The sequence below is a fragment of the Meriones unguiculatus genome, chromosome 3 (genome assembly GCF_030254825.1).
Source record: "Meriones unguiculatus strain TT.TT164.6M chromosome 3, Bangor_MerUng_6.1, whole genome shotgun sequence".
Taxonomy (NCBI): Eukaryota; Metazoa; Chordata; class Mammalia; order Rodentia; family Muridae; genus Meriones; species Meriones unguiculatus.
Genome location: NC_083351.1, coordinates 179,906,161 through 179,934,138, shown reverse-complemented (window position 1 = coordinate 179,934,138; position 27,978 = coordinate 179,906,161). Strand labels below are relative to the sequence as shown.

Here is a 27,978-nt window from a genome sequence, read left to right as displayed (position 1 = left end):
CTCTGGAAGAGTACAATAAAGTTAAAGTTAATTATTCATTCCATAAACATTTATCAAAAGAATATCGTATATTATGACCTGGGGGTTTCAATCCTAGCAAATAGGAATGCACAGATGAACAGGCAACTGTAATGTGATACAGCGAGACTTTGATGAAAATGCAGTAAATAACGGAATGACACCGTGTTTGTATGTGTGTGTGTGCTTGTGCTCAGGTGTAATTTCAAACTATCTCTGTTTTATTTTAGTGTGTATGTTTTGTCTGCATGTGTACCATATATGTATTTTATGCCCACGGAGGCCAGGAGTGGAGTATTGGCTCCCCTAGAACTGGAGTTCCAGGGAGTTGTGAGCCACGGAATGCATGCTGGGAATCAAGCCTAGGTCCTCGGCCAGAGCCAGTGCTCTTAACTGCTGAGCCATCTCTTCACTGCTCCCTGACAAGGTGTAATTTTTAAAGAAGCAAAAACTACATTGTATCATAGAAATGAGTGGGAATTGTCTAAGCAAGGGTGAAAAAGGGAGTTGTGGGTACAATAACAAAGTAGCTAAGGTAGAAGGCAAAGAAGAGCAGGTAGGAAGAGGGGACATGGAAATCAAAATAGTGGCTGGATGGTGAGAAGCCTCTTATTCTCTGCTTTGAGTCTAAATGCCCATGAGGAGCTACCGGAGGGTTTTAAGCAGGCAAGTATTTAAGTTTTCATTTTAGAAAGAGCCCTGGGAAAGGAACACATTCAAGGACCCAAATAGTTTATGCTATGATTAAGAAGGCTTATCAGAGTAGTGCTGAAAGGACTTTTATTATAGCTAGTCACATACTTGATTAAGAAAACAAATGATTCTTGGGGCTGGGAGGGGGTGGCTCAGTTAGTAACGTGCTTGCCGCCCCAAGCATGAGGGGCTAAGTTAGGATTCCATCACCACCGAAGGGCCAGAGACCGTGGCGTGTGCAGTCAGCAGGACTGCTTTGGCTGCTGGCCAGCCGGGCGAGCCAAATGTGTGCGCTCAGGGTTCAGTGAGAGGACATGCAGGCCCTGGCATCCAGGCAGGTGCACACACCACACGCCCTACACTAAAATGACTGAAGAATAAATAAAATGGGAAAAGAAACTGGACATTCAGTATGTCAAAGATCCATATGTAATACATGAACTATAGTTAAACCCACTGGGGGAAAGTGAGCGTTCAAAAGCTGCCTGCAGAAAATGATATACATGTTGTTCATGTCACATGAACACGTTATCCTTTGTTCGAGGGTGGTTGGGAAGTCTGGGCACCATGGGGTCTTGCGTTCAGCCCTGCTGGTGACGCTGGCTAGACCTGAGCGTGGCTGTGGCTGGCTGGAGTGGAGTGGAGGACTGTCACAGCACTGAGTGCAAGGCCATGTCTTGATGGATTTTCTCTAAGTGCCTACACTATCTGAGAGAACTGGAGGACTTGGGTGAGAGAGGAATCTTGTGGGCCAGTTATCCATGTCTTGGGTAGCCTGTGAGGATGGCTCAGGGATTGAATGTAATGAGGGATGGGGAGAGGTAGAGCCAATGAGATGAGCTTCCATTGAACCATTCAACTCACAGTGTCACCAGATAGAGTGTGCTGGTTGATAATGTTTGGTCCTATGATGCTGGCATCTTCACAAAAGTGTTTCCTCATGACTCACTGCTGCTTGAGTGGCATGATTCAGACGGCAGTATGTGTGACCCCTCTGTGACCAGCAGCTTTTACCAGCTCTGATGGGAGGGAAGGAGCAAGGGAAACAGCATTGCACGGCTGCTTTAAAGGCGTAGCCTGGGGTAGTTCTCATAATGCTTAGGTGCCTGCATAGTGCGGCTTGTCTACGGATTCCTCATGATGAAAAAGATTGAAAGGGTTTCCTCAGTACCTTCAGTCCAGTCTTCCCTTGAGTGGGCACCAAGGGATTGCTTTGGAATAGCCTGCCACCTTGTTGATCTGAGATGTGCGTGTTCCCGCCAGTCACTGATTATGCAATTTAATCTTAGTCTTACGTTGCCCGACAGGGAAACTGGGTAGGACAGGTGCAGCAGCCTTGTAAAGGCTGCCCTCAGCAACTCGGTGGTGGCTTAAGGATAATTCCAAGATTAACAGAAGGAAGTTTCTGTCAGTCTATAGTCTGGAAAGCTGCAAGCCAACAGGAAGCTAATCCAACTCTCTCTCCATCTGTGACAGGTGAGAGTTCTGGGCCAGAGGTGGTACCTGGAGAACTTTTATCACGCGGCCGTCTTTAACTTCACAGCAAGAGGCCAAGCTCCAGAAGTGTGTTTAGACCTGTACCCAGCCACTGATTACGTGATAAACGTCACCCTTCTGCAGCCCACTGAGCCACGCTCTTCGCAAATAACCATAACAACCGCAGCAACAGGTAGGCACGGATGCCTTTCTGTTTGTACCCCAGGACAACAAGTTTGAATGAGAGTTGAACAGTACAGTGTGAGAGCATGAAGGACAGGGTCAAGAGCCCTGTGTTCCAGTTCTGACAAACCACCAGCTTTGTCTAGTGTTCTGATTCTACCGTTCAGGCCTTTCGTATAATATTTTGACTTCTAGAAGGTCCGGGCAGAGACGGTGCTTTATGTGTGGGATTCCAGGACGCTTTAGAGTGAGAATTCTGGAAGGTCCTCAGTCTCTCCTTTGAAATTCGAAATGTCTCTAGCCTTGAAAATATCGATAGAGATGACTAGAAACATCTCCCAGGAAACAGAAATGTCATCCCCTCTGCATCGTGCACGGGCAGAATCAAGTGGGCTCACAGCTGGGCCAGGCAGGGACATGATCCCATTTCCAGAACAGCTCATTAGGGGCCATTTCTAACACGGAGTGAGCTAGAGTGTGTAGGAGTTAGGGATGCATTAGGTCCCTTCCTCTCCTAGCTGGAGGCTGGGTCTGTTTCAGGCCTCTGGGGTTAGAAAAGTTCCATTTGGCTGAGACCAGGATCCAAAAAAGGGGAGAGGGCAGCTTTAAGCCCCAGATTGTCCGCTGACAAGCCTACAAGACAGGAGGTTTAGAACCCGTGCCGGCTCCAGACTACAGGAAAGGAAGACAGAAACTTCCCGAAGATTAAAAAAACAAAACCAGGACACTGTTTAGTGCCTTTTCTGCAGAATGGGATATTAAAAACTGCTTTCTGTCCAATATTTTATTCTCTTATTTCCAGCATTCTGACTCAGAATAGCGCTGTAATGACACTCCTGCTCCTCGGAAACTCTTCCTTTGTGGGCTTTTCTGGAAGCACATAGGAGCCGGAGATGTTAAATACACAGCTCCCAGCTAGTGCAGAGGGACATGGGGTTGATACCGTCTTCCTCCTCCCTCCTTCTGCCTTCCTTTCCTCTCTCTCCTTTCTTCTCCCCCTTAGAAAACCCCCTCCCCCAGGACTATGCACAATCTAGGCCAGTAGTCTCCGCTGAACTGCCAAGCCCCCTTCCACCATTTCCTTAGTTCTTTGGGTTTAATAGTCATGTTCCAGGGCATCCGGGAAAAGAGGCTTTCTTCCCCTGTGAAGGGCCTGCCTTGCCGGGACCTCTGTCTCCGGTTCACTTTTGCTCATGGTTGGGAGGGAGCAGTTTGGCTTTGGCACTTAGGAGACTGTAATACTCAAGATATACACTGTCTGTCTCACGTGTTGGCAGGTATGGGGTTACCACGAGGGTCCATAAAGCACAAGTTCATGAGCTCGGGCATGAGTTCCAGGTCAGGAGGCACAGGCGTGCACAGAGTCCGATTTCTAGCGAGCTCTGCCCTCCTGATTCTGCAGTCCACATCTGGGGTAGTATTGTTTTAATCACGTGCAACTGAGCTGCTTCTGGCCAATTACAAGGTCCATGCATGCAGAGACATGAAAAGGGAGAGAGGGAGGGAGAGAGAGGAGGAGGGAAGGATCGCTAGAACAATTCTATATGTTCATGTCCAAGAAGCTTGGCCTGCTTGGTATATTTTTTCGGCTAATTAAATACCCACTTTCTCTATTTCTGCGCTCCCGATTTAGAGACCCTACGCTGTGTGCCTTGCTTAGGCAGCTCTGGCCTTTGTATTCGGTTCTCCTTCCCTCCTTCTCTCTCTCCCTTTCTCGCTCCCTTTTCGTTTCTCTGCATGCATGGACCTTGTAATTGGCCAGAAGTAGCTAAGCTGCACATGGCTAAAACAATACTCTACCCCATTTGGTGTATTCACATTTTGTAGCTAGAAACTGAGTTTTTATTCTTCTTTCCACAGGGTCAATAGACAACGTATCATCGTTACTATTCTGGGCAATTCTCAGGCTGACCCTCAACACAGATACTGTTATTGTAGAGAAGGTTTAGATGTAGTGGGCCTATCCAGCCGGTCTTGGGCAGAGCAGCAGGAGACTGCAGTGAGCAGATAACCTATCACCCACTTCTTGGAGGCTGGGCGCATCAGATATCAACAGCTGCAGAGATCGGCATTCTGCATCTTGTTTGCTCAATAACCTGTAACCCAGGAGCTCTGTGCAATAGGCATCTTCCTGTCCACCAGGCCGGGTAGTCACCGTTCCTTGAGGCTGAATGGGTGGGGAATTGTCCTTTCCTTTGTGGAAGGAGTGTGGCAAGGAAGGGGCCACCCTTAGCACACTTGAGCAAGGGAACTGACCCCTGTGCTGTTGGACATCAGGGGCTTGAACACAAACATCCATGATCGTCCCAAGAGCTTGCGTTAGGGAAGCAGCTCACATTGCTTTCAGGTTCCTTGTAGGTTCCTTAGAGTTCATTTAGTTCAACATTGGAATTCTGTGATCTGCTTAGCAGATAGGTCAGAAAGGGAGGCATGCGCTGTCTGTAAGGGTTTAACAGTGCAGTATTTTCACAAGTGCATTTTCCCCTTAACCTGAGGTGGGAATTTCTGATTCCAGGGTGTCCTGTGACCAGGACAGTGGGTGAGCAGCTTTTCACGGGGAGTTTGTAAGGCTGTTTTTATGTTGTGCCTACACATGGGTTGTGTCTGGAGAGACTCAATGTCTGCTCTCTGGAGTTCTGGCTTAGGCTAGCGATTAAGTCACCCAGGTATGACTGCAGCGATACTGTTGCTTTCAGCTTCAGATCTGGTGTATGTAGGAGTTGTTGGACGCGAGGCTGGTCTTGTTCCTAAGTTCCCACACGACTGTTCTGTTAGTGGAGTAACACAGGCCTCTGTGTGGTCACTGCTGCTTACCTCTCTGCATGGAAGCTTGGACCCCAACGCTGACCCAGGAGGATTGTGGGAATCTGCCCAAAGAGTGCAGTGGACCCCACTTCTTCTCTGTATAATGTCATTGCTTACTGAGAGCGTGAACTTTTTCATGGAAACCAGATACCAAATTTATCTAAAGAGACATTTTTAATAATATAACAAAAAAAAAAAAAACAAAACAAAAAAACCTCTCAACTTTGAACCTTTTAACTCTGCATTTTCTCCAACTTATGCTTCTTGAAAACTATCTGGATAGATCTAGGTAATAGAAATGACACCACTGTTTGTAGAGCAGTTATAAAAGTTAAGGTTTTAATTCAGAATAGTGGATTTCTTTTAGCCATTCTTTTTGGTGATATTTGGGTGGCAGCAATAACTTTCCTTAGGGACCTCAGGCCACACCACGTTATGTTTGAGAATGTGTGTGTCCTCTCATTCCTCTCAGCAGGTTGTGCATGTACATATGTGTCTATTTTTAGCACAAGTTTGATAAAAACTTAGAAACATTAATACAGGTAGGAGCTGACATTCTTTCCAGGGAATGAAACTATAGAAATGTGTATATAACCTTCTCATCTCATTGAAAAGTGATTCCTTTAACCACTGATCCTCGTTGGGTGTTTCCTTGCATGGGAACCCCTGAGGATTTCTCCCTTATTCTTAAAATGTAGTCATTGTATTTGGATACGTTTTGAGATTGTTCTGAGCCAGCTATTTTAGTATCTTTTTTATTTTTGTAAAATTATCTTGAATTATACTTTTTTTTTTTTTGAGACATGGTTCCTCTGTGTAATAGCCTTGACTCTCTTAGAACTCACTTTGTAGACCAGGCTGGCCTTGAACTCACAGAGATTCACCTGCCTCTGCCTACTGAGGGCTGGGATTAAAGGCGTACACCACCATCTGAATTATACTTTTAAATATTAATTCTGTCGCGTATCCCCCCCCCCCATGGAGACCCTGGTTATACATATGTTGAACCTTTTGCCCATATTTCATTTCAGCCACTTTAGTTGTGACCTTTTGTGCTTTTGGGGGGGGGGGGGAAATCTCATTTTAGGCCAGGCCTTTAATCCAGCTATTGGAGGCAGAGGCAGGCAAGTGTCTGTGAGTTTGAGGCCAGCCTGGTTCTGTCTTGAAAAGAATAAAATCTCATTTTACTTGTAAAATTTCTCTACTATCTTTTATTATCTTTTATCTTTTATTCAAATCTAGTCTTTCATAGATTATTTCCAATGTCCTTTTCTTTCACTTATTTCCTGAATTCAGGCGTTTCTGTTTCATTCCCTTCCTACTTTATCTCTCTCTCGCTTTCACTCTTTCTTTCGGTTTCTCTGTAAGTTTGGCTACCCTAGAACTGGCTCTGTAGACCAGGCTGACCTCGAACTCGCAGAAATCTGCCTGCCTCTGCCTCCGAGTGCTGGGACTTGAGGTGAGCACCACCACTGGCCAGCCCATTTCTGTTCCTAGTTTCCGTTTTCTAAGTGTAGATGTTGCCTGCATATCCTCCAGTGATTCTGTATTGTGTTACTTTTTCTCCTCTGCGTTGTGGAAGGGGTTGGTTTATAGAACCTTGCCTGGAGCGGAGACTGCGCCTGTCTGTCTAGCCCTGGCCCGCGGCGGTGGCTAATAGATTGCCGGGTTAAGCGCGCCCTCTTCCGTCGAGGGGTGAAGCGCAGCGTTTTCTTTGGTGGAGCCGGAATCGTTGGTTCTGGTTTAGCGCGCCCTGGGGTCTTGCACTTACCTCCACGCCCGGGCTCGTGCACGCACGTCCACCTTCTCCGCCAGGAGCAGTGATCCTCAAGCGCTCCCCAGCGTCCTCCGGAGCCAGTGCTCTGGTGACGCCGGTCCCGCTCCGTGTGAATTTCTCCCTCCGCTCCCACCCAGCTCCCTGCAGACACTCCAGGCAGCTCCGAGAGCGAGGCCGGGGCCTGGTGCTTTTAAGTTTGTTGTGTTCTCTCTGCTTTCCAGTTAGGAGGACAGACGTGGGTGTGTTTGCGGTGTGCTCGTCTCTGTGTGCGTGGGAGTGGGTCGGTTGCGGGTGGATGTGTGCAGACCAGAGGTGGTTGTGAATGTGTCTGATTATCAGCCTCCACCTTGTCTTTTGAGCGGGGTTCCCCACCGGAACTGGCGCTCACCACTGCTCCCGCCCTCGGTACCCACCTCGGGTCCCGGAGTTCCCGAGGGAAACGACCGTTCGTGGCTTTTACACGGGCCGTGGGTGTGTGAGCGCACAGATCCTCTGGCTCCGTCACACTGAGCCATGCCCCCAGCCCCGACAGCGTTGCTTTCATGTTGCTGCATTTGCTCCCCCTTCTGCCCTGAAGAATATTTTGGAGAAGATGTGGGGAGATCAGAGTCAAGGGACCGCGGTTCCCTGGGATTGATTAGAACTCTGACCTGTGATGCGTTCTTCAGTGCCAGCCTTCCATCTCTGTCATATTGGTTCAAGATTTTCAACCTCGAACCCCTTTTTCTTTTCTGCAGTTCATATGTTTCCTCCTTTCACTTAAGTTTTCTTCTCTCTGGGTTCCCGTGATTGCTTTCAGATGGTTTGGTGTGGTTCCCCTAGAGCCAGACTGTCTAAATTCAACCCTCAGATCTGCCAAATATGATGTATTTGAAGAAGTGGCTTAACCTGCAGGTGCCTTGGTCACCTTCGCTGTGAATGTGGGGGTGAGCACGCAGGGTTAAGCCGCGTGGAAGGCCAGTCTGGATGTGACACGCGGTAGCTGTAAAATGGAAAGCCAGTCTGGACGTGACACGCGGTAGCTGTAAAATGGAAAGCCAGTCTGGACGTGACACGCTCTGGATGTGACACGCGGTAGCTGTAAAATGTTAAGCATTACTTAATTTGATCTAGTGGTATTTTTTAAATGCTCCTTTGTATTTTTGTTAAACTCGTGTAGTGAATGACCCCGCTCCTAAGTCTCAAGCGTGTTAAGAGCATGTAATTATTTCTGTTGCTGTTGCCATGGTAAAACACGCCGACAAAAGCAACGTAAAGGTGGAAGGGTTTATTCTGGTGCCACTGAAAGGGTACACCCCATCACAGTCACATTACCCCGTCAGCGGCAGGGACTGAGGAGTGAGCGCTGCAGCAGCTCTGTTCTCCAGTTCATGAGGGGCTCCACCTGTGGAGCGGGCCTGCAGTTAAGATGGATCTTCCCATAACATTAACCTCATCAAGACCATCCCTCTCGGGCGTGCTCAGTAGCCAGAAATCCCTCAGGCCAGCCTCTAGGCCAGCCCCTGTGAGGTTGACAATGAGCTCTAACCGTCACTAGGCAGAAACCAAATCTTATAGCACTTGTGTCCTATTGGGTTAATGTCAGTTTCTGGGATTTCTTCTTATTGCTGGTGGCTTAGTAAGTGACCAAGACAGCTGTGCCTGCTACTCTCCTCTCACAAACATGAAAAAGAAGCCCACCCTACCCTCAGGCTCCCCAGATCTCCCAGTTGACAAGGGCTGTCAGGCAAATATCAACAATCCATTGATAAACGGCAGCTCCCGTGTTTGTGGGTACTTCTGAGCAGAGAGGAAGAAATGCCCCATTTTACCCAGAGTAAGAAAGAAGCGAGGTTGCAGAGACTGATGAACTAAAAGCCAGATTTTTGTTTCCTGTGAGACATTCTTGCTGGTCTGGTTTTTCAGCTTCATTATTCTAGATTAGACTGACCAAGTGGGTGGGGAAAGAGAGAATGGAGGGATAGCCAGGGACGGGACGTCTGTAGGAGCAATGAGCACAGGCACAGCATCTCTAGCCCCGGATGAAGGGGCATCTGGCTCTCTTATTTTAGTTCTTATTTTTTTGGCCTTGCAATAGTCTTACAGACATACTTTCTTACCAGTTCATATACTTTCATCTCATTATTTTTGAGAGGACAAAAGCCCATGCTGTAACCGTGTGCTAATTTATTAACTTGCATATTATTAAAGGATATTGAATTTCCCCCTTCAAAAAACAGTTATTATAGTATGTCTTACTGACTTTCATTTTCACACTTTGACATTTAGGAACTCTAGAGTTGCTTTACAGTCAGGTGTCTGTCTGCTGTGAACTTGTCTTTGCCCATTTTTACCTTGAATTGGCCCTAACTTACAGCACCGCCAGCTGCTCGTTGTGCCATTGAAAGTATTTCATTACAGACGTTAGCGACATTTGTGTCTTGAGTTTCATTGCTGTTTTAGACATTTTTCAAAATGGTTTGACACGGAGTCAAACGTTATGCCACATACAGAAAACCACAGAAACGACAGCAAGGTGTGCCAGCAAGTGTCAACATCAGAAGGGCTGTCAGTGGCTCAGAGGAGCCCGAAAACGTGGAGTGCACTTTAAAGAAACACAGGGCGTGTTCCATTGTAGAGTGATTGCACGTTGCACAGAAGATCCTGGGTTCCATCCTCATTAACACGAGCGTGCGCTCCCGTGTGTGCACACGCACACACACACACACACACACACACACACACACACAGAGGGAGGAAGGGAGGACGGGTCCCTCCCTAAAACTCTAGATAGATAATGATCCGGCAAGGGCTGGGGAGATGGCAATGGCACGGTGGGTAAAGTGCTTCCCTTGTGTGCTGGTTAGTTTTATGTTATTAGAGACGAAGGCACCTCAATAACAGCTGGGGCTATAGGCAAGCCTGTAGGTGTTTTCTTAATTAGTGATTGATGGAGGAGGGTCCAGCCCGTGGCGGGTGGGGCCACTCCTGGGCTGGGGTCCTGGGTTCTATAGGAAAGCAGGCTGAGCAAGCCACGGGGAGCAAGCCAGTGAGCAGCACCCTCCATGGCCTCTGCATCAGCTCCTGCTCCAGGCTCCTGCCCTTTTGAGTTCCTGTACTCACTTTCTCAATGATGAACAGTGATCTGAAAGTGTAGGACAAATAAACCCTTCCCTCCATATGTTAGTCGGGGTTTTCCAGAGTAGAAAAACTTATAGAATGCCTCCCCGTATATATAAGAAGGATTTATTAGAATCACTTAAAGGCTATGGTTCAACTAATCTAACAATGGTGTGCTATAGAATGGAAAGTTCAAAAATCCAGTCGGTGCTCAGTTTTTAAGGCTAGAAGTAATTAAAGACCGGTGTCTTTCTGCCTCAAGATATAGAAGTGGCTCCACCCACGTTCAAACAAGCAGAGAAAAAAAATCTGTCACAGGTGTGCCCTCCATTTCTGGATTGCAGTTCATTCCAGATGTAGTCAAGTTGACAACCCAAAGTAGCCATCCTCACTTCCTCGACTTTCTTTTTGGTCATGGTTTTTCACCACAGGAATAGAAACCCTAACTGGGACACTGTGTGTCCTAGCTGCTTTTCTGTTGAGGTGATAAAGCACCATGGCCGAGGCAGTCTGTGGAAGAGAGTTTATCTGAGCCCACAGAGCCAGAGTGATGGGTCTGGCACGGTGGGGAGGCTCAGCAGGAGGCTGCAGGCCTGGCAGCTGGAGCAGGGAGCTAAGAGCTTCATATCAAAAGAGATATCTTGCAGGGGCCATCACAGAGAAAGTAAGGAGATAGTGCTATATTTTTTGTTTAAATTTCATCACATTTGTAATTATGTATGTTTGTGTGGCTATGTGCATGTGAATGCAGTTCCCGCAGAGGCCAGAAGGGGGCTGGATTCCCCTGTGGCTTGAGTTAAAGGCTTTTGCGTGCTGGTCCACACAGGTGCTATATTTCTAGGCCCTTATAGTTTAATTGTGTCTGGTCATGCCCTAAGTCAGTTGACACCTCACCACCGTTTCGCTTTTTCTCATTAATCTTTCCAAAGAAATTTAGCCGTGGTTGTTTTCTGTTTATGGAGGGGGCTAAGCTGGTTTCTTCTGGTTCTAGTCTGTCCTGTGGTTCCTTCAATCTTTCCATTCATGACATTTCTCTGTGAGTTATTTTCTTTTATATCCTTTAACAACAGCTTAAAAACTTAGTTTCTTCCTCCTCTTCCAGCGCCTCCTTTGCTGCCCCTCCCACTTTTTCCCCCATTTTTTTTTTCTTCTTTGTCTTTTTCAGACAGGGTTTGTTTCTCTGTGGGCCTCTGGCTGTCCTGGAACTCACTTTGTAGAGCAGGCTGGCCTCGAACTCAGAGTGCAGGGACTAAGGACATGTGCCCCCACACCTGGCTGGCATTTTTAATATTTCTATTAGATTTATCTTGGGTGACTTGGAGTTGGTTGTGATGCTAGAGCCTTTTCGGTTTTGTATGTGGTTACGTGGATTAGTTTCCTGGTGCTGGTTTGATAGATCACAGGAAAGCTGGCGGCAGCACAAGCTGACTGTCGTGTAACTGTGGAGGTCAGACATTGAAATTCGTTTCGTTGGGCTGCAGCCAGGGTGTGGGCAGGCGCGTGTACTTTAAGAGACCAAAGGAGACTCCATTTCCTGCTCTCGGCGTTCAGAGCCGGGTACCTGTCATAGCTCCTGCAGCTTGTGCCCTGCCTTCCATCAGTTTACTCCCTGCTTGCAGCAGTGAGTGGCTCACAGGGTCTCACTACCCAGTCCCCTCTCCGCTGCCTCGCCACCTCAGCCCTAACGCGTGGGGATTCCAAGCGTGTGCCACCATAGCCCTCCTCCTCTCCTTCCTCTTCTTCACCCTTCCCCTTCTTCTCCCCCCTTCTTTCTTTCTGTGTGGTGTATATGTGTCTGGGGGGGGGGGGGTGTGTGTGCACGTGTGTGCCCATGCCTGTGGAGACCACAGTTCAACGTCAGGTCACTCTCCACCTCAGTTTCTGAGGTGGAGTCTCTCCCTGAACTGGGAGCTCACTGAGTCAGCTGGACCCTCCCATCTCCTCCCCACACCTACCCAGTTCTTCATGTGTGGACTCTCAAATTTTCACCGCAAGTGCCTTACTGACTGAGCCGTCCTCCGTCCTCCGTCCTCCTCCCACTCTCAGCTTCACCTCACCTTTCTTAACTCTAATCCCGCTTTAGCCGGTTTATAAAGATCCTTGTTATTCCACTGAGCCTGCGCAGATAATCCGAGCTAATCTCTCAGTCACAGTCTTCCCTGCCAAGGCCCTGCTGCTCTGCAGATCTAAGGACCATATGTCCCAGGGTCTGGGATCTGAGATCTGAGGGCGCCCATTCAGACAAGCACGATTGTCCTTGTACACAGAAAGAAAAGGACTTGCTTTTCTGCTTCATCAGTCTGGATGCGCTTGGCCACGCTCCTATTATTTTGCCCTGTTTTTCTATTGTCTTCATGCCGTTTGGCATTTGGTTCATTCTCTGAGAGTTACTGGCAGTTACAACCCTTTCCAGCTTTCATTTTGGTATTTGTCTGTTGTCTAGAATGTCCTGACTAACACCAAACAATAGCCTTGAGACCGGACATTCTTGTATTGTTGTTAACGTCTCGATAAACTGCTTAATTATTTTACCACTGACTGTGGTAAATGCTAATAAACGTGATTAAGCTAAAGGGCTTCTGAGAAGTCGAGTCTTTGTAAACCAGGATCTTAAGTCAGGAACATATTCACATGTAGGAGCCATTATGAATATGAAAGGAACCATGTGGCCTCTTTTCTCTTACTAATAGCTTTTCCAATAATGATCACGTATTGTGGGAATACATTTTTCTTAGTCATGATGCTTTGTTTTGTGAACTACTACTCACTTGTTTGCTGATATATGCATAAAATTTTACTCAAAAATTTAAAAAAAAAGTGACTGTGCTGGCATGAAGGAAGAGGCAAGTGGATTGCTAGGAGTTTGAGTCTAGCCTGGTCTTCCTAGTGAGACCCTATCTCAAAAATCAAAATAAATAAATTAAATTAAAATGTTATATGTATGAGTGTTTTGCCTGCATGTGTGTATGTGTACTGTGTGTGTGGCTGGTGTGCATGGTGGTCAGAAGAGGGTACTGGATTCCTTGGGACAGAAGTTATAGCTGTTGTGAGCCACTGTGTGGGTGCTGGGAGCGGAACCTAGGTCCTCTGCAGGAGCAGCAAGCGCTCTTAACTGCTGAGCCATCCCCGATTTGCTGTTTTGTCTTCTGTGTGCACATTAGCAAGTGAATTTGGCAAAGACTGTTGAGTGTTTGCTTTGCCCTCCCCTGTACAGCTTAGGCACTGAGAGGATTGGGAAAATTCTACTTTTTGTGTGACCTTGGACTGGTGGGACAATATTGTCCATCTTGACCTTGACTGGGATGGAGCTCAGTAGTAGGTTATGTGTTAGCACAGGGGAGGTCCTAGACTCAGCCCTAGTACCACAGAGACAAAACAAGCAATAGCATTAGTAATAGCATAAATATTCTTTGCAGTGTGGAGTATCCAGTGATCCAGAGGTCTAGTTCTCTTAGGGCACTCCTTCTAAACTCTACCACCATCTTCCACTTACCTGGCAGTGGGGCTGCGTCTGCCAGATGCAGTAACTCCTTCCTTGCTCTGTCTTGTAGCCTCTGAAGCGAGGTTGTGACTTGTAGAGCACATTTTCTCATTGTAAACGTGCTCAGCCTACACAGGAGGGTCACATCTACTGACTCAGCTTCATTCCTAGAAACCTGTCAGGCCAGGGGTTTGCTCAATACAGCCCTGCTTCTGACAGGACAACTCTGAGAGTTGACGGCTAATCCTTAGTCCCTGCAGTGCTCCTGTGAGCGCTCCTAGCATGAGCTGTGTTATTTCCTGTCTAGGGACAGGCATCATCGCAGTCCCCTCTGGCATCAGGGTTTGCATAGTGGACTAGTACAGTGGACTAGTAACCATGCCTCTGGGACAAGTCCTGGCTGGTTAGCCTTCGGCTCGTTATTGTGAAATGAGCAGATTTCGAGAACGTGAGGTGGAGATGCCAATCGGGGGAAGTCCGCTTCATCACCAAGAGCCAGGCTGCTTGAGAAGGCAGTTTTCATTTTCTCAGAGTGGTTCTCCGACTGAGATGCCCCCTTCCTTCAGAATTTCAGACTGACACCAATGGTTCCAAATGACTTCCAAAGTCCAGGGCAATGAGTTCTAACTTACACCGGGTGAACCCAGGGGTCGGCAGTAACTACCCTACACACTTGAAGAGGCGTCTCCTGGCTGCCGTCTTTGGTCCTTAAGTCCTTATCGGATTCATTTACCTTAACGAGCACATGGAGTTTCTTGAAAACTGCTCCCCCTGACTTGAATCAAAATACTGCTGAATTCACCCCATGTAAATGCTTTTCTTAGGAAAATACTGTAATGAAATGTTAGTGGTTTTGTGGGGATTTTTTAAAGTGTAAATTCAATTCTTTCTTTCTTTCCCCTCTACAGCAAAACAGATCATCACTAATATTTCCGTATATAATGAAACCTGCCTGAGATGGAGAAGCCTTAAGACAGCCAATGTAGAAGAGATGTATTTAGTAAGTTTCTAAAATTTACCTTACTTGCAGATACGTGTGCTAAGTGGAAGGTTTAAAACATATCTAGGGGCTAGAGAGAGGGCTCAGCTATTAAGAGATAGTTTAGAGGACCCAGGCTCAACTCCCAGCCCCCTCATGGCGGCTCCCCACCACCTGTAACTCCGTTTGCAGGAAATTCAGTGCCCTTTTTTGACCTCTGTGGGCGCCTGTATACACACATGTACACAGACATACATGCAGGCAAAACACTCAGACACAAAATAAATACATCTTAAAAAAAAACTTTTTTAAATCTACAAAGCTAAAAAAGAATATGTTTGTAGCTGCCAATGGCAAAAGATGTATCATAATGACTGAACAAGAGGCACCCGGGCAGCCACTTCTGCTGCTCACAGAAGACAGACTCCTCAGTGGGAGGTGAGGAAGCTGAGGTGTGCATCCTGGTGCAGAGTCAGTACTCAGGTAGTCTCGGGGAAGAGTCCAGGGAGCTTCAGCCACAGCAGTGTCTCTGCAGAGACCAGGGTCTCTGTGTGTAGCCCAGACAGTCACAGGGAATGAAGGGCAGTCGTGGGGAGACAGGGGTCTTCCTAATTTCCTCTCTAGAAAACTGTTCCTTGCTCCTGTGGTTTTGCTTGTAGGCTTCCACACTGTAAGTGTGAGGGTTAAAAAGAGCAAGATGCCTGTGGAGAGGTCTCTGAGTTTTGCTCTTTTGTTTTATTTTTGAGAGCTTTACCAGGTATCCTAGGCTGGCCTAGGGCTTTCTGTGTGGGCAGCAGGGCTGAAGAGGTGGCTCAGAGCTTAAGAGTGTCTGCTCCTCTTCCCAGGGACAAGAGTTTGATTGCTAGAGCTCTCACACTTGTAACCCCTCTCCAGGGAATACAGGGCCCTCCTTTGGCCTGTGTGGACACCTGCACACAGATGCACAAACCTACTCCGCACACACATAAATAAAATATAAATATAAAACTAAGTCAACCTCCTGAGTGCTGTTATTGTAGCCAACAATCGTAATGATCAGTTTGTGCACTTTTCTAAAATATATGTATTGTCCTCACGGTATTGTAATCATCATATGTACAAAATGTGCATATATGGTGTTGAAAATTTACTATTAGCCTATTGTTGCATTTACTTCTTGAAAAAACTCTGTAGGAGAGAGGAGGAAAAAAGAGGGGGAGGGGAAGAGAACTCCTACAGCTCCGAGGTCTCAGGCCTTTCAAGCCAGTGATTCACGCTGTGAGCTTTTTATTTTTCAGTTCCACATTTGGGGCCAGAGATGGTACCAGAAGGCATTTGTTCAGGAAATGGTTTTTAATACCACCAGCAGCAGCCAGGCCCCTGAGCTCTGCCTGGACCTGCGTCCAGGGACCAGCTACAATGTTAGCCTTCAGGCTCTGTCTTCAGCACTTCCTGTGGTCATCTACCTGACAACCCAGATAACAGGTAAATCTTGAACAGCAGCATTTGAGTTAATGATGTTGCCACACAGCTGTTGATACGGAATACTGTTGCTTTCTGTCATGGTAAATAAAGCTTGCAAGAGAAGGAAGGAAGTGAAATGGGAGAGGGCTACAGACAGGCTAGCATCTGCGCCTACAGTGTTTCATTATCGGAAACAAAATGTCAATTAAATTTAAATAGTGTAAACCTGTGAGTTAAGCTCCTTCTGGGTATTTGAAACATTTAAAACATTTCAGCCAGGCATGGTGTTTCTTGCCTGTAATCATAGCATTTAGGAGGTGGTGATGAGAGGATCAGGAGACATTGTAGCAAGTCTGAGGTCAGCCTGGGCCAACCCCCCCGAAAAAATCAAACAGCAGCAGCAGCAACCTGATCTCTGACCTCCAGCCCAAAGGTAGCTTCTTGCGTTTTGTCTCAATGAGAAATTACAAATGCCAAGGTGGAGACTCACTTCTCCATGTCCTCCATTTCCACCTTCCTTCTGCCTGTGTCTCCTGTGTGTTTGCTCCTATCTAAAGCTTCCAACTGCTCAAGTGTGTGTGGGATCCCATCCCTTCTTGCTGACTTCCGCCCAATGCACAAACATTCCCAGCACATTGCAATATCTTGTTTAACAACGAGCCCGTGTTCCCCTCCAGCTGCCTTCTTCAGCCTCCCATTATGTAGGAACCTCTATAGGTTTCACATCTTTCTCGTTCTCTGGTAAGCATTCCATTTGTCTTCCAGAAAAGGTCACCGTTTCTTGGCAGCTCCTGATTCCCTCCTTCCTTTTCATACAGTTCTTCTGTCTTTCTGGCTACACCTTCTCAGCGCTCTTTGAGAGGCTCATCTCCTTTTATTGTTTCTTCCTCAGCCACTCTCTCTTCTTTTTCTTTATTTTTATGTCTAGGTGATATCTACGTCTCTCATGGCTGTAACTGGTACTTACTTAATACTGACAATCCCCAAATCTGTACCTCTAAGGTCAACCTCTTTGTATTCCAAACTTATCTACCTGCCTTCTAAACATACCCCCAGTGAACATAATAGACAAGTTTAATAGAATTTTTAATTTCTCATCTGTTTTGTCACTTACAAACCTATTTGCTATGTCAGTTTTCATAACTCAGTTCCTGGAATTCTAATTAGCTGGTCAAGCCAAGAATCTTAACTGATTCTATCAACTCCTAGATTTCTAATCAGTTAACGAACCCTGTTGGTTTCAATCACTTCCTTCCATCTTTGTAGACATATGGTTATTGTGTAATTCAAATGCTGATTCAGTACCTCCCATAGCTGGTTGCAATCCTTGTTCTGAGAATCTCCTGTCTCAATGTTGTATAGACACTGCTCCCCAGTTGACCCCTGATGTGCCAATAAAGCAGCTGACAGCCAATTGTTGAACAGGAATGAGAATAGGACTGGACTTCCTGCCAGCCAGGGGAGGAGGAGTTAGAAGAGGAAGTAGGGGATTCAGCCACGGGAGAAGTTGAAGTGTGGCAAAAGCTACGGAGTGCAAAAGCATCCCTAGGATGTATGTTGCCGAGATTAGCTTAGAGGGTTAAGAATAGAGTAATGACTGTTCAGTTCTTGTGCTGTGAAGCTTGTTAAAATACTATACTAGAGTCTCAATTATTTGTGTAATTTCCAGGTTAAGAGAGAAACTAAAAAACAAACAGTTTTTATAAAAGCAACTTTAACACATCTTCGTCTTCAACACTACAAACCTGATCCTAGAAGGAATTGCTTGCTTAGACTCCTGCAGTAGCTTTCTGGTTTTTGTTTGTTTGTTTGTTTGTTTGTTTGTTGCTGTTGATTTTTTTCATGATGAGGCTTCACTATATATCCCTGCATTAGCCTCATTCTTTCTTTGTAGCCCAGGCTGGGTTCAATCACTGTCCTCTTGCCTCAGCCTTCCAAGGGTTACAGGTACGCCTGACTTGCATCGCTGTTTTTCTGCTTTCACTGTGGCTAACACTGTCCACCACAAACGGTAACCTTAGTTTTCGCCATATTTTTAAAAGGATCACTCAGCAGCAACAGTGTTTTCTAAAGAATAGGAGCATAAGAGCACCCTTCCCTAAAGGTCTCCAGTGAGTTCCAAAGCTAGACTAGAGTCCAAATATTTAGCATGTAATCCAACCCTGAACCACCTTAAATTTTTTTTATTAATTACAGTTTATTCATTTTGTGTCCCTGCTGTAGCCCCCTCCTCAATCTCCTCCCAAACCCACCCTCCCTCCCTCTTCTTCTCCTATGCTCCTCCCTTAGTCCACTGATAGGGGAGATCCTCCTCCACTTCTATCTGACCCTAGTCTATTAGGTCTCATCAGGACTGCCTGCATTGTCTTCCTCTGTGTCCTGGTAAGGCTGCTACCCCCTCAGGGGGAGGTGAACAAAGAGCCAGCCACTGAGTTCATGTCAGAGATAGTCCCTGTTCCCATTACTAGGGAACCCACTTGGACACTGAGCTGCCATGGGTTACATCTGTGCAGGGGCTCTAGGTTATCTCCATGAATGTTCCTTGGTTAGAGTGTCAGTCTCAGAAAAGACCCCTGTGCCCAGATTTTTTGGTTCTGTTGCTCTCCTTGTGGAGCTCCTGTCCCCTCCAGGTCTTTCTATCTCCCCCTTCTTTCATAAGATTCCCTACACTCTGCCCAAAGTTTGGTAATGAGTCTTAGCATCTGCTTTGATACCCTGCAGGGTATGAGTCTTTCAGAGGCCTTTTGTGGTAGGCTCCTGTCCTGTTCCCTATTTTCTCCCTCTTTTGATGTCCATCCCGTTTGCCTTTCTGAATGAAGATTGAGCATCTTACCCAGGGTCCTCCTTCTTGCTTAGCTTCTTTGGGTGTATGATTATTCTATATTATATGTCTAATATACACTTATAAGTGAGTATATAGCATGTGTGTCTTTCTGCTTCTGGGATATCTCACTCAGGATGATGATCTCTACTTCCCACCATTTGCCTGCAAATTTCATGATTTCCTCGTTTTTCATTACTGAGTAGTATTCCATTGTGTAAATGTTCCACAATTTCTGTATCCATTCCTCTGTTGAGGGACATGTGGGTTGTTTCCAGGTTCTGGCTATTACAAATAAAGCTGCTACAAACATGATTGAACAAGTGTCCTTATTGTGTACTTGAGCATCTTTTGGATATATGCCCAGGAGTAGTATAGCTGGGTCTTGAGGTAGCACTATTCCTAATTGTCCGAGAAAGCACCAGATTGATTTCCAAAGTAGTTGTACAAGTTTACATTTCCACCAGCAATGGAGGAGGGTTCCCCTTTCTCCACATCCTCTCCAGCATGTGTTCTCACTTGAGTTTTTTATCTTAGCCATTCTGATGGGTATAAGGTGAAATCTCAGGGTCATTTTGATTTGCATTTCTCTGATGATTAAGGACGTTGAGCATTTCTTTAAGTGTTTCTCTTCCATGTGATATTCCTCTATTGAGAATTCTCTGTTTAGCTCTGAACCCCATTTTTTAGACTCTGGACCACCTTTTTTAACTTGTCCCTGCCCTTTATCTCTCTCCCTCACCTTCTTGCTTTTTCTTAAATGAGTTAGGCCTGTTTCTGCTCCAGGCTTTTCCATTTGCAATCCACATTTTCCTGGCTGATCTCTGGTTTTCTGTGATTGCGGTGTGTGACTGTTACCACCTTGTCTCACTCTGCTCTCTGTTGCTACAACTGACTATAGTGATTTTCACTGAATAGTTTCTGGATGTTGGAAAGTCTGTGGACTGGGAGACAGCATTGGGTAGCATCTTCCTGATCCGCTGTGACCTGACAATGGGTATCACGTGGTAAACAGAGGAAGCATAACCAGACAGCAGAGTTTTATTCAGATCAACTATCCCAATAATCCATGAATCCATGAATGGATTAACCCATCGTAAGGACAAGGTCCTCACGACTCCATTATCTGGAAAAGGTCCTGTGTCTCAAACACCACTGATGTATGGTTCTGAAATAGCTTCTGGCACATGCTGTCTGGGGGCATGTTTCCCATAATACTCCTGGAGACGCTTCCCCTGACCATCCTTTCAGAAACACCATCCTCGCTCTCTACCCTATTACTTTCTTTTCTATATTTATTTACTCATGTACATGGGGTGTTCTGTCTGCATGTACATCTGTACCCCAGAAGAGAGCATAGGATCCCATGGGACTATGGTTATTGATGATTGTGATGTGGGTGCTGGGAATTGAACTCAGGGCCTCTAGGAGAGCGTCCAGTGCTCTTAACTGCTGAGCCATCTCTTTAGTCCCTACCCTATCACTTGCTCTCACTCACCCTCCTTGAATTTCTTCATAGAACTAGTTTATTTTTATTTTAAAAATTATGTTTCTCCCCTTCTAAAGTAGGAACTCTTTGAAAGCAAAGTTTATTTTTCTTTGTTTCCATATTGAATCCCTCAACAAATGCTAGTGGCACTTAACACAATAAATCCATATTTCTTGAATAATAGGCAGGTAGTAACTGATGCTAAGGAGATAGACTTTGTGTTAAGAAAATTCCGAGTGTTTATTTTGTGCTGGAGACAAGTGATGTCCAACTGAGTGCTTAGAAAGCAGAACAGCCATTCTGCCTCCCATTCTTCAGTCTTGGTCAAACTTGGGTTTGTTTCTACTGCCTTGAAATAGTTTAGTTACACTTTCTTATTTTTATTTCTTGTGTGTGGGGAAGGAGGAGGTTGGCTATGGAATATATATGTAAGTCAAAGGGCAACTTGCGACAGGTATTTTTTTTTTTTTATCTATTTTTACCTTGAGGCTAAGTGCAGCCCCAAGTCACTGGTGTCCTGTCCGTGATCACGGCCACCAGGCGGCACTGTCGAACTGTTCAGGTTCACTGGGACCGTGAAGCCGGTTGAGTACATTGAGATCGTCGTTGCTATTCGTACTTGCTTTAAAGCAGTGATTCTCAGCCTTCCAAATGCCGTGACCCTTTAATACAGTTCCTTATGTTGTGGTGACCCCCAACTATTAAATTACCTTATTGCTACTTCATAACTGTAATCTTGACACTGTTATGAATTGTAATGTCAGTGTCTGACTTGCAGGCTAGCTGATAGGCAGCCCCCAAAGGGGTCAGACTGCGTCCAACAGTTTGAGAGCTGCTGCTTTAGAGATTCGGCATTTTTTTTAAGCATGAAAATTGAAATTGGCAAGAGTTTATTAAAGAGCTGAGAGACAGAGAAAAAAACCCTTTCATCCCACAACAGTGAGAGAAAAGGTACCCTGGTGTGCTGACGTGAGCGGATGCTCCGATGGTGCAGCATTGTTTCAGGAAAACCAGGAACTTTCAAATGTTCCCAGAAACGTTTGAAATGTTAGAGTAAGGATCTGGATCTGGAAAACACAGCAGATGCTTTCCCAGAAGAAAAGAGGATGGAGTTTCCCTTCCGTGAGCTTCTCATTAAATTAATTCTTACTGATGGGAACGGGATGAAAACAAGAGCTTTAAATATGCTGCTGACCTCAGAGGAGATGCAGAGGAACGCAGAGGGACGGGCAAGTGTTTTAGAAAGCGGAGAGACGCTGCTGGCTGAAGGGTGGGAAGCAGAGATGAGGGAAGTGTCTGGCTTGTGGCTCGTGTGTGGCCATCGAACTGAGTTCTTCAGAACAAGCTCATTCATGCTCTTCTCTAGGCCAGGAAGAAAAACAAACAAGCTTTCATCTTTGATGTGGACCCGAAAGAGGCAGAAGAGCTCTCGCACATCGAACGAACTGCTTTCTTTTTGAGTCTAAAAGTTTATAAGCAAAACCTTCTTTTCATAAGGACAAGACAGGAGACCAGGGGAAGCTGAAGTGATGGGGGGGCTGAGGTGGGGGAGGAGAACAAAAGTAAGTGTTCTTGTGAATGTGGTGAGTTGCTCCACATGACATGGCTGTTGTTTGAAGTCAGCTGTTTCTTGTGAAACCGAGAATGCTACAGGAAAAAAAAAGGGAAAAGAATGGAAGTAATTTCTGTGTTTGACTTCGGCACCAATGCCGGCAACTAGCGTGGGAAATTTCCCATTTCTAGTTGCCATTTCTTTTTATAAAAAAAAAGAATGCACTTTTTCGGATGGGTAGGAAGGCAGCCAGGACTGCCCTGTCCTCTGGGAGTGTCACACAGGCCCAGTTCTCCTGACTTTTTCTCCTGCAGACTTCGGTTGCATGTTTGGTGACCACCAGCTATTTAAGGGTTCTGCGCCCTGTGTCCTCAGTGAGGAGCTCATGCTTCCTACTTGGTTACAGGCTACCTCAGCGATCCTGGAAAGTCCCTCTGGTGTCCTCAGGCTGCATCAGAGGTTTGGATAAGGATTGTCTTTCTCTAGTCTGTTCTCCTTTCAAAGTCTTTGGTAAATACAAGTTTGTTGTTTTTTTGTTTTGTTTTGTTGATTCCTGGAGACACAGTCTTGGGTCAGGCCAGAAGCTAGCATGTCTGCCCTCCAATGCTCTGCAGCCACACCTCTCCCATTCCCAGAAACATCCGACTTAAATGGCTCAGTAGACAAGGGCCTCTCTTTACTTCACCATCTAGAACCAGTCATTTCCTCTTAGTCTTGGCTGAGGTCAGGTGACCCACTGTGGAAGGAAATGTGCTGGCTGCTTGACTTACCTTCTTGCTTAAACTTTAGCTTTATAAATGTGCACAGGAAGGCTTCCTAGCATCAGAAACCTTTAAAACCAGCATAGTGCGGGAGTGGCTGATGGGATAGAAGGACTATCCTGAGAGTTAGCACTGGGATTCAGGGAATATTTATTAGTGGTTATGTACAAATACCTGTGCACAATGCTGAGGGGTTATGGAGAGGCCAGGCCTCACAGCTGTATGGATGGGGAGGCTTGTCTGGCCTTGTGGCTGGGGACTTAGGGTGGACGTTCCCATTTCTTTGCTTCTGTGTGTGTGTGGTGAGCACACCTTGGTTGCATGGAACTGTGCCTGCAGTTTCTTGGTGTCTTTATTTTACTTCTTACCTGTTTACTGTAGACAGCTCAGGAAGGCAGCATTGCAGCGGGTTCCCAGACAGGAGAACTGTCTTTTAACCTAATCACTTGTGCTCACAGCATAAAATTGGGACCTCTGCTTACTTTTAGTACAGGAAAATTTTCTTTTAAAAAACTCATCGTCATGAGTTTTAGGTGAAAATGTATTAAGTTTTAATGCATTTGCATTTATAGCATCTCCTCTTATTGATTTAGCAGCTTGTTTGTATTAGCAGTTAATCTTTAGATATGTATTATACATGGCCCACACCAATATAATTTATTCTTTAATTTTCTTTTATTATTTTTGACATTTAGACATTTTGACATATGTATGATGTGTGTGTAGGTGAGTGTGTTGTGTGTGTGTGTGTATGTGTGTGTGCACTTGGACATGTTTGTATGGAGGCAAGAGGTCAATGTGTGTCTTCATCGCACTCCTTGTTTGTGTGTTTGCTTGGCTTAGGCAGAGCCTTGAGCTCAGCCTTTTGACTAGACCAGCTAGCCAGGGGGTTCCAGGATTCTGCTTCCCCAGCCCCTAGCACTGAGCTTACAGATGTGCTGCCACACCTGGCTTTTACACGGGTGTGAGTGATCCTGACTCAGACCCTCAAGCGATGGGGAAAGGTTGTTTCCCCTTAGCGTCTCTCTAGCAGACACATACACACTTGCTAGTTTCACCACGTAGCCAATTCTCCTGATGTCCTAGAGTTTACCCTCTGAGGATACTAAGAAAGATGCTTTCCATCTCTGAAATCCAGGTTCATTTTTCTTCTCCAGTACTTTCTTATCTTTGCAGTAAGCTGCGATTATTTAGACTGTGTTCTGACTTATGAAATGAAGCTGAAACTACATGGGAATTTTCTTCTCCTGGATTTTTTTTTCTTTTTTCTTTTTGGCTTTTCCAGACAGGGTTTTTCTCTGTAGCCTTGGCTGTCCTGGACTCACTTTGTAGACCAAGCTGGCCTTGAACTCACAGAGATATGCTTGCCTCTGCCTCTCTTCGTGCTGAGATTACAGGCCTGCACCACCACGCCCAGCTTTTCTCCTGGATTTTTAACCCACTTTTGCTTACCTTTTGTAATAGCTGTCTGGGTTACATCCTCAGCTTGTTGGGCCATGGCCTTCTTGGACTGCGTGCTCTTCTCTCATGTCCCTGTACTGTTCCTGTTTGTAAGTTTGTTGTTACTCCTCTCTGTACTTTCCACATGCTAACCCCTGGTTCCCTTTAGTGGGTTTGCTTCTGAGGAGAGGACTGTAGTGACTGGAGCCTCTGAATGATAAGGAAGCCTGCCTCTGGCCCTGCTTCCACATCACGTACCGTGGTGACGAAGGACTGCATTTCCTACCCCAGATAGGAGTGGTTTATTTTGCTTTGCTTTGGGTTTGATGTAGTTTAGATCGGTAAGAGTGGCGATGGAAAAGAGAGGAGATTTGCCCAGGACAGCAACTTGGGAGCTGAGGATCAACACTGGATGACTGAAGCAGGAGTCAGGGTTACTCCACCTCGAAATGTGGCTGAGAATCAGCATGCTGAAGTTCACACTTCAGAAGTGTAGCGTGTGGAACAGATCCAGTCAGGAAGGGCCTTGAGCAAGCAAAGCTCCCTGGAAACCATGCGTTGATTGGCTGCCAGCCGACACCTTTGGAACTGCAGGCTGTCCCCACACTGGGTGGCTGGGAACACGGGGATGGCTTTCCTGCCACTCCCTCCACCTGTGTTCTCCAAGTGAGCGAGCTCGCTCGGTGTCTCTTGGGGGGGGAGAAACTAGGTGGATTGAAAGACTGGTCAAGAGAGAGCCCAGCCAGCACTGTTTATTTATCTTGGAGGAGAAAGAGGAGCAACTGAGAAGTGAGTGAGAGGGGCTGAGCAATGACCGTGATCGGTTTCTTCAGCTGGGCCGGATCACAGGAAACGTGGCTCACAGGGACAGTTCTTTCCTGCTGCTACAGAGCACCGCCATGGTGATGGCGCTCAGACCTAAGGGCAGACTTCTCAGGTGGAGAAAGTTGCCCTGGCCTGGCTGCCCTGTTTTCCTATGTCTTTTGCAGCCATCTTTCTCAGATGTGTCTGGAGTCTGCTTGAAAGGAGAGAAGGCTCTCATGAAGATGTTTCGTGAAGCCTTACCTGTAGGCAGGGGCTGCTCTCCCTGAGTCCCCTAACTAGGGCTCTTGGCAGTGAGAAACGTAATCTGTGTCACTGTGCCTGGAGACTTCAGAAGCACTTCTAGATTTAATGTGAATTTCTAGCTTCCTTCTTGACGGTTCCACACGTACTTCAGTCTCAGTCTTCTAGATGCAAGCTGCTTCCAGACTTTCTCTAAGCTCTGGTGAATGTCGCCATAGCTGACTCAGTGGCGATAGGGGTAGCCCATGATCCTCCATTTTCTGTCTTCCATGTTGTCCTACCTCTCGGATGTCTCTTGCACTGGCCCTTTTCAGACTAAAAGCATTTCTTTCCTGAATTACTGACTTTTGCTTTTTCCAATTCACCCTCTCTTCTGCTCTTACACTGCATGTCTAGTTCAGATCTTTAGTTCTGTCAGTGTCTTCAGATCTGACCTGTGCCCCATCAGTCTCTCCACTGCCAGAACTCAGCTTGTCAGACGAGGTTGGGGATCTGCAGTAGCATTAGTCCTCACTACTGCCTGGGAACTGCTGCTGCCTGCTGCCTGCCGCCAGAGCTCCCTCAAACCACATGCAGCTGTGCTTCTGCCCTTCAGCAGAACGTGGGGGTGGCTAGATGCATTCTAAAATTAGTCAAGGCTCTTTGGGTCGTAAATGACAGGAACCAACTCAAAACAGCTTAACCGGTGGAATGTGCCGGATTGGAAGTCCGGGAAGGGATCTTCCTTGAAGCACAGTAAGATCCATCCACAAAGGGGCCATCAGGGTCTTGATGCTCAGCCATTCCGCCTTCTTTTTGCCTGAGGTCTTTTCCACAGACCTGCAGAGATGGACACCCCTGCCTTATGTGGCATTTACAGCTATGACCCAAGAGTGTTCTCAGAGTTAAAGGGATCACTCTTCTTGAACTAGGTGTGGTCATCGTGTCCTTAGGGCCTAGGTCAGACAGAGCTTGGGGACTCATAAGTGACGGCCCTATAGGAACTGTATGGGGGGGGCTGCTGCTAAGAAAACGGTTTCTTAATTCACTTATTATTTTTAAACTTAACCTAAGGAAGGTGTTTATACTGGCACAATAGCTCAGTAGAATTTGTTTTTCAGATTTGGAGAGGGATGAAGAAGGAGATACTCAGAACCTTTCACCTGAATTCCCCCAACTTGACCACAGCGGATTAATTTTAAAGTGTCTTGTGGATCATTAGTCAGCTACCTCAGTGACACAGGTCTTTTGTTCTGTGCCAGATCCCATTGCGTTATCTGTCCCTCTTGGCTGACAGGCACCTTTAGGTGAGGAGCACTGGCGTCATTGTGGGTGACAGTCTTCAAGCTGTTGACTAGCTGATCAGGTCGTGGAGCTCAGGCAGCCTTGGCCCCTTGAAGACACAACAAATGTTACAGGAACTGCGTTTCTCAGTGTGTTGATTAGATATAAAAGTGGGTGTGGTTCTTATTTCCATTTTATAGGTGGGCAGCTGGAGACAAGGGTCCTGGACGCCAGGGCCCTTGTTCTTACCCTCTGTGTTGGTAATTATTTTGCACGATAACTGTCTTCCCCAGGGTGAGCCCCCCACCCCCGGGGAAACCCCTGATACTACAGTACGATAGTGAGAATGGATTATTTCTTTCCCTGGAGTTGGCATGTTACAAAGCCTTTCTTCACTCAGTGTATTAAAAATGGATGTTATTAATTCACCAAAAGGAGCTATAGCAACCCAATGGAAGATTTGGCGGAGCAAGTCATTTAAGAGACCCCTGGGGTAAATGAGAAAGGCAAATAACAGAGAGCAGTTGCATCGTGCCTCTACTACAGGGTAAACATTCCTGGGCCAAGGACTCACACCTTCAGTTTCCTCATCTATAAACCGTCCAAAGCAGAGACGTCAAGAGTGCTTATTACCCACACGGCTGCCACCTCCGAGCCTAGGGACACTTGAGTGAGGGAAACCTAAGAGTGAGGAAGAGCCTGGGTGCTGGTGGCACACACCTTTCACCCCAGGACTCAGGAGGCAGAGGCAGGTGGATCTCTGAGCTCGAGGCCAGCCTGGTCTACAGAGTGGACAGCCAGAGCTACACAGAGAAACGCTGTCTTGAAAAAAACAAAAACAAAACAAAAAGTGAGCTAAAGATCTAGTTAGCTGTTTTGTTGCTGGTGAAAACAACTTGAGCTGAAACAAAATAAAATGAAGATTCCTGGGCTCCCATCTCAAACTCTGAACTCTGCTTCTGGAGACGTCAATTGCATGTGACTGACAGCTGTAGGCCTGGCTTCACGCCTGCCCTATTCAACTTGCCTAGTGAGCGGAGGATGAAAGTGGGGTGAAAATACCTGTCCTATGTTCAGGATGACACCCTGAAGAGAAAAAGGAAATGGTGGGACCCTAGGGGGACAACAGCTAACCATAGCCCTTCTCTCAAATCGTGTGGCTGGACAGGCAGATGGAAGCTCTTCTCATAGGCTTTTGGCAAGGCTAGAACTTGCCATTGCGCAGGGCAAGGTAGGAGCAGCAAGAGAGGGAGAAAATGACTGTGTCCACACATGTTGTCTCCTCGGCAGCTTTTCCGGGGAGCTCCGTTAAGGCGAGACGCAGACAAGACATATCTAGTATGCAAGACCAGAACTCGCTTTGTCCTTCTTATATTGCCCACAGGCAGGCTGGCATCTGGTGCACAGATACCCTGGATGCAACTAGCAGTGACATGGCAGAACAGTCAGTGAAGAGTCTCTGGGGAATCTGGTTACCAAGGGCTGGAAAGTAGGGAGGGAGGGGGAGACACGAGACACCGTGATTAGAAAGGATCTGGATATCTGAGGGGCTGGTCTTCTGTACTGCATCCATCCTTTTTCTGTTGCTATAATTAAATATGCTAGTGAGTTTGGCTCCAGGTGAGGGCTCTGT

The 27,978-nt window shown here is 46.4% G+C and overlaps 1 protein-coding gene across 3 annotated transcripts in view; it reads left to right on the top strand.

The window, feature by feature from the left end:
* Susd1 (sushi domain containing 1) overlaps positions 1 to 27,978 on the top strand; it is a 121,635-nt gene that overhangs the window by 65,660 nt on the left and 27,997 nt on the right. For all 3 annotated transcript variants that reach the window (XR_009591006.1, XM_060381138.1, XM_060381139.1), the window contains exons 10-12: positions 2,188 to 2,380; positions 14,441 to 14,532; positions 15,789 to 15,975. Coding sequence is in view for 2 of the 3 variants with exons in the window: in XM_060381138.1 (XP_060237121.1) it covers positions 2,188 to 2,380; positions 14,441 to 14,532; positions 15,789 to 15,975 (472 nt within the window). In the remaining variant the exon portion in view is untranslated. The remainder of the gene's footprint in view (positions 1 to 2,187; positions 2,381 to 14,440; positions 14,533 to 15,788; positions 15,976 to 27,978) is intronic.